Below are 18,609 nucleotides of genomic sequence, written 5' to 3'. Positions count from 1 at the left end.
TAAAAATAAATATACATGGATATCAAAAATACACCATAAATTAAGCCTTTTCAAAAGAGAAAAGATTTACAAAATGAAACTAATTTAACCTTTGTTTTTATACAATATATCACTTACACGGATAGAAGAAACCTTGTAAACAAAATCCCTTAAACAGACTTTTTGGAAAATATCAGAAAAATAAATCATTCTTTTTTCATATCCAAAACTTTATTATAATTACAAAATAAATGAACAAATTAATAAAGATGAAGTGTGAGTGATTATGCTTTATCCAACAAGACAATTATTTTTACGTGTACTTTACAAAAAAAAAAAAAAAAAAAAAAAAACTGCTCTCATATAGAGTTCTACATATGAAATTGGTTAATATTTCTTTTCTATGAGGAAAAGAATGAGATGATATGGTATAATATATGAGAAACTGCTAAAATTTGAATCTTGTTTACTTTCATATCTAAAAAGAATTAACATTTAAATCCACAAAGTGGTTATTAGCTTATTATCCTTCATATATATATATATTCCAAAAATTCAAAATATTTTATAAGATAATTATTTTATTGAGAAATGGTATTTTTGTTTGTTTCTTCGGTTTTGAAAGATTTTAATAAATACAAAAGATATTAGAAAAATTTTATTTCTCAACTAATCTATGTAAAAAGTTTTCATTATAATTTCTTTGTGGAAACTTCATTATACAAAATTTGAGTCAGCAAAATTATTTTAAAGTTTAGTTAATAACAAAGAAATTAAAAACCTTTAAATAATAAAGGAATATCCAACAAATAAAAAGCATTTATTTAATTATTAAAGACAAGTACATACTGAACTCATAAAAAAAATCAGAATATACTAATTAACTTTAAAAAATTTGAAAGTCGCATCTAGTAATTCATAATTGATTTCTACATGAGTGTGCTTTCAAATTATTTTTCATGCTGACAAGAAAGTAATCTTAAATATCACCTTCCATTTGCCTAAAATTATTCAGCATCTTGCTTCAAAAACTCATATAAAGAAGAATCTAATCCAAAATATTTCTGTTTTTATGGGTTCCTTAACATTTAAGAAGCATGGATTCAAGATGTTCTTCCTGTCAAATTGAACCTAAATAACCTCAGAAAGCAAATATCAAACTTTGATTCAAATGTTTCCATGCATTATTACTGTTAATAAACAGTCTGTAAGTCAAGTACCAGATAAATTTATTACACATGTAATTAGTAAAATGGTCATACTACCAGGTCTCTTGTACAAATTCAATCTTTCAGACAACTCTATGCATTTCAGTTGCAAAGAAATCAATGACATTTCCGATATACAATTAAAATGCACAAAATATTCAGTCTAAAAAATTTTGTTTCAGAAAAAATTGAAAACTTTTAAAACCAAATTTTTTTTTCCATTAAACCCTAGTAACAAAAATAATCTAATTTTCTTAATTTAAGCTGTCCAGTATTTTAAAAATTAATTATAACCTCTTGACATGCAAAAGTTAACATCTTTTGTTGCTATGCGCCTAAATATACCACTCACATTAAAGTAAAATAAGCTTGGAATAAATCTCCTTAAATGATTTCCTTCTAAAATGATTAAAAAAGAACCATTTCTGATAGAATGCAGAATTTAAGGTATTTTTAATGCAGATGAAAAAAAAATATTACACTATTCATATGTTTAAAAAAAATTTATTTGCAAAACTACATAATAAGGTATTTTGATTGTTTAATCGTACCCATTCGTTTCCTTTGCTGAAGAGAATTCCCTTTAAAGGAAATTCTTTCCAGCAAACAAAAAAATTATTGAAATTATAGATCCATTTTATTACAATAAAATCAATATTTAAAGACTGTAATAATTTCTAAATGATGTGTTTGAAACTTTCATAAAAGAAAGAGAAAAAGTTACAAGAGTCAAACTTAATATTTTGAGAAATAATTTACATTACAATTTTTATTAAATAAAACGATTTAAGGGAAAGTAATAAGTATCGTTTCCCCTCATACAAATAAAACTGTTTAATATACCATAACAAGAAATTATGTTCCACGTTTCCAACACGATCCGGCAGTTCAAAATAATACAAACAGAAGCAGACAGCCGAAATAAAAATAGTCCCGTTATAGGTAAGAGTAGGTAACGGATACAAAAGAAATATTTTGAATTCTAATCTTCCTTTATGTTTAAATTTAGAAACGACATGATATGTAAAGATCATTTTATATTTTGAAAATTTTCTCTTTACTTTATAAAATTTAAATCTGTAATTCTTTCTTCTGTTTCACATCGCACAAGTTTCGGTTCCTTGTTACTAAACTTCACTCCATCTTTCAATCAGCTGTTTTTTTCAGAAATCAACTTTCAAGAATGAAGCAATACATTTTACCTAAATAAACTATTCAAAAAGACAAAGTGTTAAATTTTCCTCAAAATAACTATGACGTAGGGCTTATTGTTTTCTATGAAGCAATTATTCTATTGTTATCATATTTTTGTTCCGATTAAATCTGTGCGCATCAAGAACCCATTAACTAGGAGGAAAGTTAAGTTGTCAAACTTGTACTGTTCTGGACAAGGTCCAAAAGATTCTACCAATCTGAAACTTTTGTAGGAACAATTATTCGTTTCAGGAAACTGCAGAGTTTTCTAGCATTCATTTTATAAAAATTCTCGAACTTCTCTAACGTTTGCCAAATAAGCTAAATATATTTTCATGTATTTCAGTATTTGCAAATATCGTTTACAATCATAAAGTAAAATATAATTAAAATATTATATATATTTACAATTAAATATTTATTTCATGTATCGCCGGCATATGAGAATGGTTCTTGCCAGAGACTTAGAGTCAAACAGATCGAAAAGTGAATTTGTACATCGCATCGCTAGCATTCCAGTTGTTTATTTAGCATGGAATATTGCTGCTGAAACATACAATAATGTAAAGTCATCTAATAAAATTTTAAAAGTGTCATTAAATACTACAGAAAAAGCTGCTTATTTCATATCAGAACCTGTTCTAAGAAGATTTAAAAGACAATGTGAGTAAATAAGATTTGATACATTTGTAACTTTCTTAATATGTAAGTCTGAGTAAGATGCTTTTAAAAGAAAAATGGTGACATAATTTGGTGAAACATTTAATTTTGTATAATTTTTGAATGGTTGTTTGTAGTTTATAATTATTTTTAAATAACATTTAATAAATGCTTTTCATTATACCTTAAAAATAATTTTAAACTGTATTTCCATTGAATTTCATGTCAAAAGTTGATGAAGTTTATTTTATTAATATTTTTCTGATACTTCAGCATCATTTGTTATCAAATATGAATCTGAAAGTGAAGTGTCATTTTTTCTGTATGAAAGCTATCCAAATTTTTGTCACATACTGCAGGAGTATACTTTAAAAGTAGAGAAAAAGTGGGCATTTCATAGTGTATTTGGTTCATTGTTGTTATTTGAGTTTAAAAACTAGCATTCAGATGTTTTATAATAATGGAAAAGGAAATCAGCTAATGTTTTAATTTTAGAACTTGCATTCAATATCCACTACCTTCTCTTTTATTTTAGTAAAATCTGCAGATTATATTGCATGCAGAGGATTAGAAACATTACAAGGAATTGTTCCTAGTATTCTCTATCAAAGAGAAAAGGTATTATATTCTCGTTATTTTTTTATACGTATATGAAATTATTTTTCTCTTTCGGCTTAATGACTTCCTACTATTTAATTGAACTATTGTACGTTACAAATATTTCCTCTCGTAATTTAGTTATTTTTTTCCCTAAAAGTGATTGTTATTTTTCATAATTCTGGTATTCTTTAAAAGTCAGTAAGTTTTGGATTAATTGAGATACTTAACTGAAGTTTATTTGAAAGAAAAACTAATTGATCTCAGTTATTATGAAGGTAATAAAATATATTTTTCTTTGTTGTGAGGTATCAAAAGTTATGAAAGTTAAATAGGAAAAGATAGATACATTTTATTGATATTAGACTGACTTAATTTTTAAATCTGCTCAAAATTTATTAAAAATTTGTGTTTATTATAATTTTTTTAAATATATTCATTCATTATATATGAGAAATATCTGTGTTGGAAATTTTGAATTTCAGATTGTTTTCATTAAAATATAAATCTATTTGTTGCAGAGAGCTGTCCAAAAAAATTAAATCAGTTTAAATTAAAAAGAAAATTTTGATCTGTATTATAACACATGTATATAAAAATTAAACTTCATAGTATAACTATTTATTCTTCATATCATAACTATTTATTCAGTAAGTCAGAATTTATTTAATCTGAAAATTTTGAATTCTATATATTTTTTGTCTTTCTTTTTAAAAATATTTTATATTATTTCAATGAAAGGATTGATATTAAAAAAAATTACTTAGGTTGGCATCTCGACTTTTAGAGTTTCTATTACATTTTAAAAATCTGCATCAATTTTATCTATAAAAAAATAATTTGACCTGATTTAAGATTAAAGTCCAGTTGCAAAAGTTGAATGTAATTCTTACAATTTCTTATTGCAACCCTAAGCCATTTGTTATCATAAGTTGTAACCATCCAAGAAGGCAGACTTTTGACGAATTTTTGGAAGTTGGTATGATTTTGTCTTACTTGGCAAGAAACCAGACATTAATTTTAAATCTTCATAATATTTCTTATATTTTACTATGCATTATGTGTTGCATATTATGTTATGTATAAAGTGTTTATATTAAAATATAATTATTTTATTTTCATTTATTAAGACCATATTTCTTAAACTAAAGACTAATTAAGTGCAGAAGTTCTGTTTAGAGATGTTTTTATTCATTCCCAGTTTGACCGAGTCTTTAATATAATATATTTAAATTTGTCTCTTAACATATCTAAGCAATTATTCATCAAATATGCATTCAAAATATATTAAAAACATGGTTATTGTTACTGATTACTTAAGATTCTTCAAATTGTCTACTCATTTGATTTCAGAAGTATGCAATAGTGTTAATCATATACATATCAATGTAAAATAATCTTAAAAGTAAGTTTATTCCATATTATCAAGCATATACTCGAAATTTATATTGTAGTCCCAATTACAGTTACAAAAAATATTGTTTGATGGGAAATTCCACGGGAATTTTTTTATCATTTATTTTATAAGCAGAAATAGTGACAGAAATGTTCTTAATTCAGAATATTTTATTAATGCTCTATTAATTAATTAGTTTCAGTTGAAGGAAGTTTTATTTATCAATAATTGGGAAAATTGATTGTAGTATGAAATGTATGATGGAATCCATCATGGGGTAAATATCCTCCTTCTGGTATTACATGAAACTTTCAAGGAGGGGATGATTATTCTCATCATTAGACAGCTGTTAAAGTTAGGTTTCTGTCATCCTAAAACTTATTAATACGCTATCTGTAATTTTCTGATTTAGAGGTCCTGGATATATTTTCTTTCCCCTTCTTTTATGAAAAAGATAATAAATAGAAATAATTTTAAAAATTCGGATTTCAAATGCATTTTTCTTCTCCCGCGAGAATTTTTTCTCCTTCATTTACCTTTAATTGCTGACCCGTATGCTTGAAGTTAAAAAAAAGTTAACCAAAGAAATGGCAGTATTTTTTAATTAAAATGCCAATTAAAGAACATTTTTATTTCAGGTATTTTCAAGTTACCAGAAACTTTTGAAAAATGACTTAAATAGTCTATCAGTTTCTTTCTTTACTGTAATATACTAATTAATTTTCTTCCTTTATTTCTATCCCCTCTCTCTTTTTTTAACTGATAATATTTTCTGAAGTTTTTTTTTTATGAATAAGCCTTTTATTTAGCAGAATTGCTGCAATAAGAATTGTAATTTTTTATTAGATAATTAGGCAAACAAAGAATGTCTATGATGACACTGTGGAAAGTGGACTCAAGAAATATCAAGTTGTTAAAAAAATTAGTACATCTAAAGTAAGTGGACAATTTTAAGTTGTAAAACTTTCTTTGTAAATTTTTAATATTGAAACAAAAGTTATTTTAAATGCAATTTTGATATATACAAAATTAATCTGACTTTTCAAAGACAATCTAAACTTCTAATTTATTTTAAGTCAATAAAGAAATATTTCAAAAATTGTATATGACCGGAACATTTTTTAAAGATTTGTTTCATCACCAGGCTGCTATAATGAACAAAATTAAATTTTAGATTTTTTTCTTAATAATAATTTTTATAATGGCTGATGCATAACTTTTAATTTCCAAAGAAATTGTGAAAACATTTTCTTCTGATATAACAGATTATTATTAAATGTTAAAGCTGAATCCTTCAATTATTGGAAATTACAAGTACTAGAATGCCGACTATTTATTACGGTAAACCATAGTAAAATAAAATATTTTATTTTAGACCTACCATTTGGTTTTAAATATAATTCTCACTTTTCAACTATCATAAATTGACTTATTTCTCTCTTATTTAAAAATCACTTATTACTTCCTAAAATCTTATGGTTGGTGTTGCATTTCTAACTCTTCATAAACAATATCTATAATGAATTTTTAACTCATTTTTTTCTTTCTTTGGTTTTCCTCATATATTCTACACTTTCGTCGCTTTATTTTTTGAGTTTATGATTATTTAAGATTTGTTCAAAAGATGCTGGTAAAGTTTTGTAATAGGGATAAAATTTGTCTATGAGTTCCTTTTCACTTTTTTTTTTATTTATAGTCACATCAATAATCTTTTTTCTTTTATATTAAAAATCTACCATTGTGTCTTAGTTGCGATATCAAGTTTCAATGTAAATTTCAATATTTAGTAAAAAATGAAAAAAAAAAAAAAAAAAAAAATATTACAAAATAATGGCTAAGAAATTTCGCCTGGACAAAAGGAAGCTTTCTAAAGTGAAATTTTCTAGAAATATGCTAACAAACTTTTTAAATAAGTTGGGTTGTTATCACCATATTTTTTCAGTAATGAATATGTCGTTATCAACAGACAGCATTTAAATCTTCAAAATATTTTCTAGCCATGAAAATGTCATCAATTTTTGATCAAGAGCCATTAATAATTTTTAATTCAAAAAATTGATCAAATTTTTTTAAATTGGGGGGAAAAAATTCTTGCTTTACAAGAATAATACATTTGTCCATTAAAAAGAATTTTATATTAATAAGAAATATGTCCCCTTCCCCTTTTAAAGTTTTGATATGAAGTTATAGACAGGATGTTTTTTCCCTTCAGTTTTGCACTTATTTCTTGATTTTGATTATTACTATTTTTCTTTCTCTAAAAGCAGATGGATTTCTTTATTTTTAAAATACATATTGGTATGTTTTGGGTCTTTTTATATAAATTGCTCAATGAACGTATTGTAATCCATTTGAAAATATATGTTATGCTTACAACTGGGGTAAAAAATGTTTGAAGCCCAGATAAATTGAATATTTATTTTCTATTTTTCCAAACTTCTGGATAAAATATTAAATGAAAATATTTGAATTTTGATCTGAAAATTATGATAAATATTCTTATAGTTATCGAAAATAATTTTGGAAAATTCAGTTTTAAAACTCTAAAGAGTAGTTTATTGGAAGTTTTGTCTGTTCATTTCCTCTTGTAATTTAGTAGTCATTTCTCTATTTAAATCGGCAGGTATTCATTTGGAATCCATAATAATGTTGCTATGTATGTGGGAAACTAATGTTTAATAAATTTAATGTTTTATTATGAAGGGATTGTTAATTCATTTGCTGATCACAATTGTATAGCAACTCTTTGCAAAAAATATATAGTTTACATATATTGCTATATTCACTGTATTTAATATTAATAAATATTTCACTGCCATTCCATTTTTATTTTGAATTTATATTTATAATTTTTTTTTATTATTATTTCTTTTTTACATTATAGCTAGTGGACATAGTGAATGATGGAACTGAAAAGCTTGAAGAATTTCTTGCTTCCCCATATGGAGAAGTTTGTGATATAGCCTTAGATTTTGTTCTAGATGTGGGAGAAATGTACGTTGACCATTTTTTGCCTCCTCTAGGAGATGAAAGTGAGGCTCTCCGTTGATTTTATTTGATATTTCAATGACACTAAATTTTTGATTAGATTTTTAAAAGTGTTAAATTTTTATTTCTCATAATCTGAACTTTTTTTCAGTTGGCAGAATGCATGTATATATATTTCATTTATTTTTTAAGTTTATGTTTGCTTTTTTCTAATAATTCTTCTTTTTAATTTATTAAAAAGCTTAAATTATAAATAAAAAAATCATGAATTAATATAAACATGCCTAATTTTATCATTGCATGAATTTTTTCTCTTAAAAGTAATAACAGAGCTGTATTTTCATGTTATACTGTTAATTAAATATTGGTTATATTTTATTTGGGAGTTGAAGCAGCAATTACGTTGATAACAAAACTAAATCATACTTTTATTTAGGGCTATATTCTTGAAGCTTTATATTTAAAAGGAATACATTATAAAGTAAAGGATATTTATTTGATATATTCAAGAATCATACTACTTTGAATTTTGATGATAATGATTTAAAATATGAAGATTTCTGTTAAAAAGGTAAATTTAGAGAAAAATTAACATGCATCATTAAAGTCTTAGTTTCCTGTTTCTTCTTATTCTTAAGGATAAAGTGTATGCTTGAGGGTAATTTTTTGAATCCAATGGAATTCATGTAGATCAGAAATGAATGGATGGATGATTTAGGTTAAGGCTCTGACCAGCCAGACAGTCTTTATTGAGAGTTAAGTTAGAGACAAAGCTAGTATTAAGAAAATTCAAGAAATTGTTGTGAAATATGATATCTAATTTAATAAAATAAATATTAGTATTTTTCTTCTATTATTAAAAACTTTTAACACATAAAAAGCTTATTTTTTATTATTTGTCTGTTTTATTTAATGTTTTTTTTTATTTATGTTATATTTATTTTGTCTAATATACTTTTCATGGTAAACTCTTTTTCATTTTTCAAATAATTTGTATGAAATTTATAGATTATAGCATATATAAAAATTAATACTCTTAACAATTCACATGACATAATTAATAAATATCAATATATTTTAAATATGTAAAAGATACTATTGGTGTTAATGATTCAATTTGTGCACAAAGTAGATTTAAAATAATTATTTCTAAAAATATTAATTTTTATTTTTAAATCTTTTTTTTTTTTTCATAATTCAATAAATTTATAAAAAATATTTCATTAATTCCTTTTATGTAATTGTCTTCTTTGTAATAATAGTTTTCATGTAACTGTTTATATTTAGATATTAAAGTACTGTCCCAAAAGACATGCTGTAGAAAATCAGCTTTTCACTAATAAATTGAAACGTATTTTTTTAAAGTTATTAAAGAAACAATTGTCAAATGAAAAAACAAAAGAGAAAGAGAGAATGAATGGCATATATTTAATAGTATCCACTTTTCAGTGACCAACTTCCTTTCTATTTTATTGGTAATATTTAATTTCAATTAAATGTCTTTTGCATTATTGGATATTCATGGTTTCTTTAATGAAACATTTTTAAATACAATATTGGTGTTCTGCATTTAAATTGTTTTATTTTAATAACCTTATATCTGTTGTTTTATTATGTAAAGGATTCTCTAGTGGAATCAAGTCATGCAATATCACATATGATTGCAATGTCAATGCAATTGTTCACATAATTTAACACCTAATTGCTTGCTATTTAATATGGTAATCTCACTTTCTTATTCCACTTGGAAAATCGTATTCAATCCAACATTAAAACTATATCACATATTGTATTTATAATTAGAATGTCTGACTGCATCTAAGTGAATTGAAGTGTTAATTAGAAAAATTAAAGAGTAACCTATTATAATCTTTCATCATATTAAACCTATTATTTAATATCTTAGAAGGCTTTAGTTGTAAATTCTCCAAATTTTCAAAAATAAGCTGGACCTTCATTTCTTGTCCTTCAACACTTAACAGCAAAAAAAGAAGAAAGAAAGAAAATTGGAACTGTAGTTTATTGCAGTAATAGAAAAAACTATTACTACTAGTATTGCTTAAAAATATTTTTAAAAATTGTCTAAATTTGGGAATTAAATTGTGCAACAACTATTTAGGAATTAAATTGTAAAAAGAAAAAGTCTTTAAATTTTAAGATTGAGTAAAAATTATTTTTGTATGATAATATTTCTGGAAGTCGTCAAAGGAAAAATGTTGAAATGTTGCTTAATTTTTAATTAGAATTTCAGAAAAAAAAAATCCTCTAATTTCACATTTTCACTTTCCATGTAGATTTTTAACAAATTAGGTTGCTTTAAATCCAATATTCTACCCTATAGAACACCAACAGGCCAATATTCATTTTTATTTTAGTAGAGATAGAGATTAATTTGATGCTTCATTCTTAACTAAACTTTTCTCCTCAAATATTTACATATTAAAATGTAAGATGAATTAACTGACAGGAAACTAAAGAAGTAATTTAGAATCATATCTCTCAGTTAGAACTTGCTAGTGACGTAGATAAAATATGAATTATTTAAATCTCTGATCATAAAATAGCTCCATCAAAATGATTTTACATAAAAAACAGGTTTTTAATTGGAGGAAATGACTGGTTTTTCTGGTCATTTAAAAGAGTGTTTCAATAGAAACAAATAGCCTTTGTTTCCAACCAGTATGTTTTCAGTATTATTTATTGTATGAATGAAGGTTTTCTTTCTGTTTGAAAATGTCTCTCTATGTTTTATGTGTGTTATTTTTTAGAAAAAAAGAATATTTTTTGTTACATTATAAACATTTACTTTATTCAGAATTAGTGGATTTTTTGGGTGTTTATTATATCATATGACATATTTTCTCTTTCATTTTGTTTTAACTGGTTTCATTTTTAACTTTTTACAGTAATGTAGTTTATTGTTCATCATAAAAAGCCCTTTTTTCGCTCCCTTTGCAAGGAGAATTTTATTCTGCATTTTTTTACTCATTACTAAATAGAATTAATCAACTTCATAAGAATAGAATATTTAATGTTATAAAGATAATATTTTATAGCAGCTGTATAAGCCAGAGAGTCTAGTTTTTCTGTGATCTAGAGTGCAAAAAGATGTCTGTCTGGAAGTTTAGATGTCAATTGATTCTAAAAAGTCAGCTAAGGTATATTCAACTAAAAAACAAAACCAAAAAAATTGGGTAATTATACCAAAAAATCTTTGTTAAGGGAATAAAGTTGCTTAATTTTTTTGTTATATATATTTTTTTCTTTTTTGTTCAATTATCTCCAGAATTAATGGATATATTTTTAATAAAATTAGGTGTACTTAAGTTGGTAAAATTATAAATAAAATAGATGCAACCAACAGGAATTAAATTAAATGTATAAGGATTAGGATTAAATATGTAATTGTCCAATCTACATAGAAAATATTCTCACTTTCCTATAATCTCTCAGCTACATGAATCTAATATAAATAAGCATTATCTTGCTATTAAAATGAAATTATAAACTTTATAACCCTGAAAAAGAGAGCATGGAGCTCCTAGAGTTTTTCTTTAAATTTCATAGCTATTCTAAAGCTTCTATCAAAGTTGCAAAGAACTTTGTTTCATCCAAGATTATGTCTGCCCAGATCTTATGGCTTTCTCTGCTTTTGTGGCCTTTTTTTAATTATGTTAGAGGTCTAATTAGCTGCAAATTTTTATTGAGAATAAATTGTTAGATTCAATCCTAGATCCCCCATAGGTCTCCAGAAGTAAATTATCAAATAGTCTAAGTAGGTGATTGCTTTGGGCGCTTCAGGTCATCAAAATAATTTTGCAGCAATTGCATTGTACCTTTATGCTTTTGATATGCAAGCTCATGAACTTGAACTTATTTAATTGAAATAATTCATCAAACTTTATGCCATTGTTCTTAGGCTTTTTTTAAAGAATATTTTTAAATTAATTCACAGATTATTACAGACTTTTTTTTTTTTTTTTTTGCTGTTAGCTTACTAACTCCTAATTCTTCAAGAGTTCTGGCAAACTTTATTTAAGAGTATTTAGATTGTATTACAAAAGGTTTGGCTTTTTAAAACAATTTTTTGTAAAAATCAATATCAAGTTTTAAATTTTAAAAAAAATTAAGTGAAATGTTAGCATTAACTCTCATGAAAGTGACTTTCAATTAAATATTTTATTTCAGTTTCTCATAATATTTGTTTCTTAAAAACTGCCTTTATAGAGATTAATCATTAAAAATAAATGTGGTTTTGGAGATCGAGCTCCAAAGCTTGCATTGCCTAAAAGCCTTCTACAGAACATAATTCAGCCGTGTTAAATTCCTGATATTTTTTTCTCTCTTTATTCCTTTATCTGGATAGTTCTTTTATTTAAAAATTTGTTTACAAATTTCCCATCGTGGAGAAAAAAAAATATTGCACAATTCTATTAGCTTTACGAATGCACTCAGTTCAGAAATTATTACATGTATTATTAATGAAGAATGTATCTATCTGTAAATGTATAATCTTTCATGTGCATACATATTCAGTATTAATAATTTGGTTAAATTGTTTGAAAGATTTAATTTTATCATTCAATCAGTAATTAATAGAATGACAAAGAATGTTACTTTGTTGCAACTGGTCTTACTTAGAAAACTATTTCAAAATTGCCTTTGGCTGATATAAGCAGAAAGTTAATAATTTAAAATAATATCCTTTCCTATTCTATAGATAAATTCATTATAATTAAATTTGTCTTGTAATTAAAATTATCCTGTTTGCTGTGGAATCTTAAGGAAAAAAAATTGAATGCTATGTCTGGTTAAGAAAATTTTCCATACATATGTAAGCATCCAAACTCTGTAAAATTCATTGAAAAGCTTCATTGAATATATGTATCATTTACAATATTTGTTTTTTTTTAGGACCAGAGAAACTGTTTGGTGACAGAGCTAAGGAGCCATTTTCTAAGAGGACAGAACTTCTGAAAAACAGAGTGAAAGAAAGACTATACAAACATTCTTTACTGAAAATTCAGACAATCAGACTCAGAACGAAACTTTTTGTTATCAAAATTTATCGCATTAATCCTGTAAGTAATATTGAATTGTACTAAAAAATTTTAGCTATCATTTTCATTTGACTGTTTAAATTTGTATTTTTTTACAGCTATCTTACTTAGATTGTATTTAGAATGTCACATCGTATTAGTTTTCTGACAATTTCCAAATTTGCAATAAATTAATTTAGAAAAAAAATTATACTATTGGCATTTCAACTTTTCATTTACATTCTTAATGATATGCAACATATATTATTGTTAAGAATTTGATTTTTGATGTTCAGAAAGTGTAATTTTTTATGCATTTAAAATTGTCTTGAAAAATAAAATAAAAATGTGCTGCTGTTTGATATGACTGTTACATTGGAATGTTCAGAAACTTGCTTTTATTTAATTAGCATTGCATTATTTTAACTAATTGAATAGAATTCTTTCGCATACATTTTTGCTGTCTTTGCAACTTGATATTGGAAGCCATGTTTTTTAGTTATGATGTGTTTTTGTAACGATTATGCTATTGTGGACTAAATCTTATGATTAATTGGTTAATTTTCAATCATACAAGGTCGAATTTGGTCAATCTTATTTTTACTTGTGACATATTGGCAAACCTTGTTTTTACTATGACAATTTATTATCCTCTATAAATCAAAAATATAGTCTTATGATATATATATCTGTTATCTATAATTTATTTCTAACAACTTAGTGGTTATGAAAAAAGTATTATTTACACAAAAGCTTTTGCTAATGTTTTTATTTATTTATTTTACAGTATAAGTATGTTGTAGAAACATCAAGTGCTATCCCTGAAATGTTATATTCTACAGTTGTTCAAATTTTCACCAACTTTGAAAATTTGGTTTTATATCTTGTCTACCTGCTTAAAGGGCATCAACAAGAAAGTATTGTTTAATATAAAGGTAAATAAAAAAACAATTCATTTTTAAACTAAAAGTTTTACTTCATTGATTTAAAAAGATATGATTTTATTTCACAATTGGATTGAATCCCAGTGCTAAACAAGCTGTGAAGGGAAGCAATTTCTCACAATTTTATACTCTCTAATGAAGGTGTTATCCATTCCTTTGTAAAACTGAGGACAATGCTGTGAACACCAGATTTTTTTTTTCACACATAAGAGTTGTATGTTGTGTAATATAGTGAAGAAACTAGCACTTGTGTATTAACTGCATAGCACTTACAAACAATAGTTATGAATGATTGATCTTTTATGCCAGTCAACAATTTCATTTAAACTTGCATGTAATTAATGGTGATTTATCGCCGACCCTGGTCCTAGAAAATCAAATTAGCATTTTTGACATATTTTTTCCAGCCAATCAAAATTTGACATAGAACTGTAATTGTAGTCACATGATCACATACCAAATTTCATTTATTTAAAAAATTTCATTTTTAATTTATCACATTTACTTGGATATGAAAATGCAGATCCAAAAATGTTCAACTTTGATAGATTTGGTTCCAGATTTTATATGGATTTACATTTTATGTGTTAAATCTGGGTACCAAATTATATGCAACTATGTTTTACTAGCTGATTATGCCTCAGTTTTCATGTTCATTTGTACTTGGAGAGCTGTACAGACATGCTCTGAGTGGATTTCTTCCAGAATTTGAAAGAAATCTACAAATTTGATGCAATGTTCATTTACCAAAACATTTGTGATTTATCTTGCTCACAAACATAATTTCAAAAATATGTTTTTCAGACTCAGAGAGGTCAAAAACATGCATCTCAAGTTCAGATTTCGCATCTCGACTTGAAATTATTTAATGATTACAGTACTTTCTTTTCATATACAAGAAAGTGGTGTGTGTAGTGCATCATTTAGCTGAGTTAAAACATGCCAATGAAAAGAAGGAGAGGTGATAATAAATGCAAAAAATAAGCATAAATTTACAGTTTTTTTATTTTAATCTCTTTTATCGGAAAAGTAAAATAAGTGAATGTGATCAAGCTGTCTAAAACAAGTAATATATTAATGTTCAGTTTGCCATATCTATAATTCAAGCATTTTTCTATTAATAAATATTGAAGTCAAGTAATTTGCATAATTAAGTCAAATATTTAATTACAACTTTTGACATTTTTAGATACCAACATGTGTTTTTGTTTATGAATTGAAAAATAAATTTTCATTGAAATTTTGTAAATTTTAATGTAATTATTGTTGAAATTCAATTCAGAAGTAAGAAATATTTTTAAATTTTGTAATATGTCTGCTTTTTAATATTCCAGTTCTTTATTATTATACAATTTGATATGTAAAGAGGTTTAAGCTCATTTTGACCTTCATGTTTTATTTTCTTATTATAGTTAATTGCATTTGTGAGCAAGTAAACTCCTTTGAGAATTAACTAAATAGTGAAACATATCTGGTACATATAGTGCCTTTATTAGCTTGTATCATTTTAGCTATCTTACAGTTAAATTTACATTAAAATTAAGATCTTAGATGCAGTCACATTCATTTAATTAGACAGAAGCATGCACATAGGAAACAAAAAAAAAAGTACAAGACTCTTTAAAGTGATGCTAATTAAACGGCTATCATAAACGGAAATTTCAGATAGCTTTCTTGTGGAACTTTACAGTGCACTGTAAGCATAGGATATTTATTTGACATGGAATATTGTCATTTTTCCTGGATATTGGATCAAGAAAAACGTGTAGAAGGTTATTTTTAGAAAATAAATTTTCTTTTTGCTTCATATATAAATGTCAAGTACTATTCACTGATGGCCTGGTTATAAAATCTGCCAACTATGAAGAATTTCAAATTAAATGAGTAGTTACTTCTTATGTAAAAGGTATTCATTAAATTCTTTTTTAAAGATTTACTCTCATGCAATGCAAAATAACTAATTTTTTTTATTTATTTTACCATTTTAAAATGTTAAAATTTTCTTGGGCTATTGCTATACATACATAAAATCCTTTGAAGCTATTTTGTAATCTAATAATTTTTACAAAAAGAAAAGAACAAAGAGCTGGTTAGTTTAGGAAATGGAATTCCTAATTGATAGTATTAATTGCTTAATTGATTGAATTCTATTCATAGTTTATATTCATAATAAATAGGTCTTGCAACCTTATTCCCATGGAATTCAGAAGTCGTAGAAACTTGAAAGATATTCCTATTAATGGCTAAGAAGTACAGTTCACTGTGGAATTAAAAATTTTAAATAGTCTAAATTTTATTAATATGCTGAATTATCGACTTCTAATTCCAATTTCTGCTAGAAATATATAATTTTTTATGGTTATGGTTTATGGGAAATCAAGATGTTAAACAGCAAAGATATTTATGAATTTGATTATATGCTATGTAGATATTTTATATTAAAAAATTGTTAACATGAATCATTTAATATGTCCTTTCTCAAATATTCTAAGATCATTTATATAAAAAAAAAATTAAACCAATGTATTTTATTTTAAATTGTGAACTGTTTAAATGGCAGCTTATTTTAATTTTATTATAAAATCTTACTGATACTTTTCTTTTCAGATGGCAAATTCAAATTCTGTTGGTATTCTTTAATACAGGAATAATCTATTTCCTTGTGCAGTTATCTACATCAAAATTCCTTTTTATGATATTTACCACAGATCTACAGGCTCTTATATTTTGTGTATTTTTTACATGCAGTTTTAATTTGTAATTAAAGTATTTTTTTTTAATTTCTACTTAAATTTTTTAAAAGAAAGAATCTTATTTTATTATTTTTTGTAAATTGTTTTTAAATATTTGATTGTTTTGTATCATATTCATTATCAGTTGTATTTTAAGCATCAATTTTTTTGATTTTTATTTATTGTCAACATATTTAATACTCACTTTTTTGTGCAATGTTCTCTAAAATAAGGCAAAAATATTGCTATCTGATATTGTTATTGTTATCAAAAATGTCTGACAATCAATTATTATTTTTTGAATTTCTTTATTTTTCTTATCTTAATCTTAATTACCTAATTAAAATCATAATTACCTTAACTTTACTCTAATTAAATTTATTATTTATTTTTATACAAAAAACTTATGTTCTTTGATGAAAAAAATCTGTGTATTTTACCATGTAAAATACATTTTGATTTTGATATTTAATGAGAGATTCAGATAATCTATATTTTATATGAAATATTTTATTCCTGGAACTGAATGATTTATTTTTAAATATTATGATATATATATATATGAATAATTTATATTCTGAATCTATTAGATTTAAAAGCAATAAATATGTGAAATACTGTATTGTTAATGTATTTTTACTCTATGTTAATAAAATGTTATTGTTATTACTTTTTAAAGAAAAAGCTATTTTTGTAAGATTTGTATTGAATAAAATTTTGCAATATGAACAGGTGTGTTATTCTTGTAACTTTTTATGTTCATGAATATGACTTACGTCATTAAGTTTAACTTGGTAGTGAAATTAATTAACATATGTAAATAATTTGCCAATTGAATCCCCCCCCCCATGAAAACTTAAATTCACTTTTTTCACTGACTCACTTTTTATTCATAGATTTCAGAAGATAATTTTGTTTGTTAATCAGTAATTTATTTAATGTAAATTTATCTGCTAGCAGAAATTATCGTTTCAAAACAGTATTTTGACAGTTGATTTATATTACCAAAAATAAATAAAGCCATTATTTTTAGTACAATATTTTTGACATAAATTTGCATAATTTTATTACAAATATTTTTTAAATTCAATTTCTCTTTATTTTTAATAATTAAATTATTTTATTTATTTTGCCTATTTTTTGCATTTTTTTTCTGGTTTCTTTTGTAAAACTATATTATTTAATCAGTTTGAAGTCAATAATAATAAATATAGCATGATATCTTTTTTGTGTGTCTTAAAGTGTAGAATTTCATGTACTAATTTAATGTTTGATTTTACTTTTAACTAAACAGATTCATTCATTTTATTAGCCTTAATCTGTCAGTTAAAAAGATTTTTAATTTTTGAATTGTATAAATTTTTTTAATTAAAGCAATCAAATAAATATTTAGTACAAGAGATAGATTTATAATGGAAAGATTTGGATTAAAAATATATAAATGTTTGCATGTTTAATCAATTTTATTTTTTAGAATATGAAATAATTTTTAAACAAACTTAAAGTGAAATAGATAAAAAATATGTAATATTGAAAATTAATGTTTTAGTCTTCGAATTTTTAGATTCATTGTAATATTTATTATTAAATTCTTACATCAATTAAAGAAATTTGTGTGTATAACATTCTATGTGCTTTGAATATTATACAATCATGGTAGTCAAAGGAAAAATAAGTGATTTAGAAAAAGAACACTATAACCACATATTTTGTGTTAAATTAATCACATGATAAACGCCTAAAATATATTCAATATTTTATTTATTTATTTTTCTATATATGTATTTGTATCCTACATGAGGGGAATTTTGATGACATTTAGTTTGGAGATTTTCAGCGGGAAATCTGCTTTTAAATATCAACTGGAAGAAA

At 24.5% G+C, this 18,609-nt stretch overlaps 2 protein-coding genes across 4 annotated transcripts in view; one reads left to right on the top strand and one right to left on the bottom strand.

Annotated features, from left to right (window-relative positions):
• LOC129968643 (SKI3 subunit of superkiller complex protein-like) overlaps positions 1 to 2,340 on the bottom strand; it is a 45,538-nt gene extending 43,198 nt beyond the window's left edge. The window contains exon 1 of one of the 2 annotated variants that reach the window (XM_056082739.1): positions 2,249 to 2,340. The gene's annotated coding sequence lies outside the window, so the exon portion shown is untranslated. Of the gene's footprint in view, positions 1 to 2,030; positions 2,109 to 2,248 lie in introns of those variants that run through there. The other variant, XM_056082738.1, reaches the window with a different exon arrangement.
• Positions 2,341 to 2,647: 307 nt separating this feature from the next.
• On the top strand, positions 2,648 to 17,235 carry LOC129968644 (perilipin-1-like). 2 transcript variants are annotated; one of them, XM_056082741.1, is made up of 7 exons: positions 2,648 to 3,044; positions 3,577 to 3,659; positions 5,881 to 5,970; positions 7,919 to 8,066; positions 12,937 to 13,103; positions 13,849 to 13,996; positions 16,613 to 17,233. In XM_056082741.1, exons 1-6 carry the CDS (start codon positions 2,807 to 2,809, stop codon positions 13,987 to 13,989), a joined length of 867 nt encoding a protein of 288 aa, XP_055938716.1. In that variant the 5' UTR covers positions 2,648 to 2,806; the 3' UTR covers positions 13,990 to 13,996; positions 16,613 to 17,233. The 2 variants fall into 2 exon arrangements, with proteins under 2 accessions (XP_055938716.1, XP_055938717.1); XM_056082742.1 differs by lacking the exon at positions 5,881 to 5,970 and having other exon boundaries at positions 16,613 to 17,235.
• The last annotated feature ends 1,374 nt before the right edge of the window (positions 17,236 to 18,609 follow it).

The sequence above is a fragment of the Argiope bruennichi genome, chromosome 5 (assembly GCF_947563725.1).
Source record: "Argiope bruennichi chromosome 5, qqArgBrue1.1, whole genome shotgun sequence".
NCBI lineage: Eukaryota > Metazoa > Arthropoda > Arachnida > Araneae > Araneidae > Argiope > Argiope bruennichi.
Note: the sequence above shows the minus strand (reverse complement) of the source record. Positions and strands in the feature narration are given on the sequence as shown.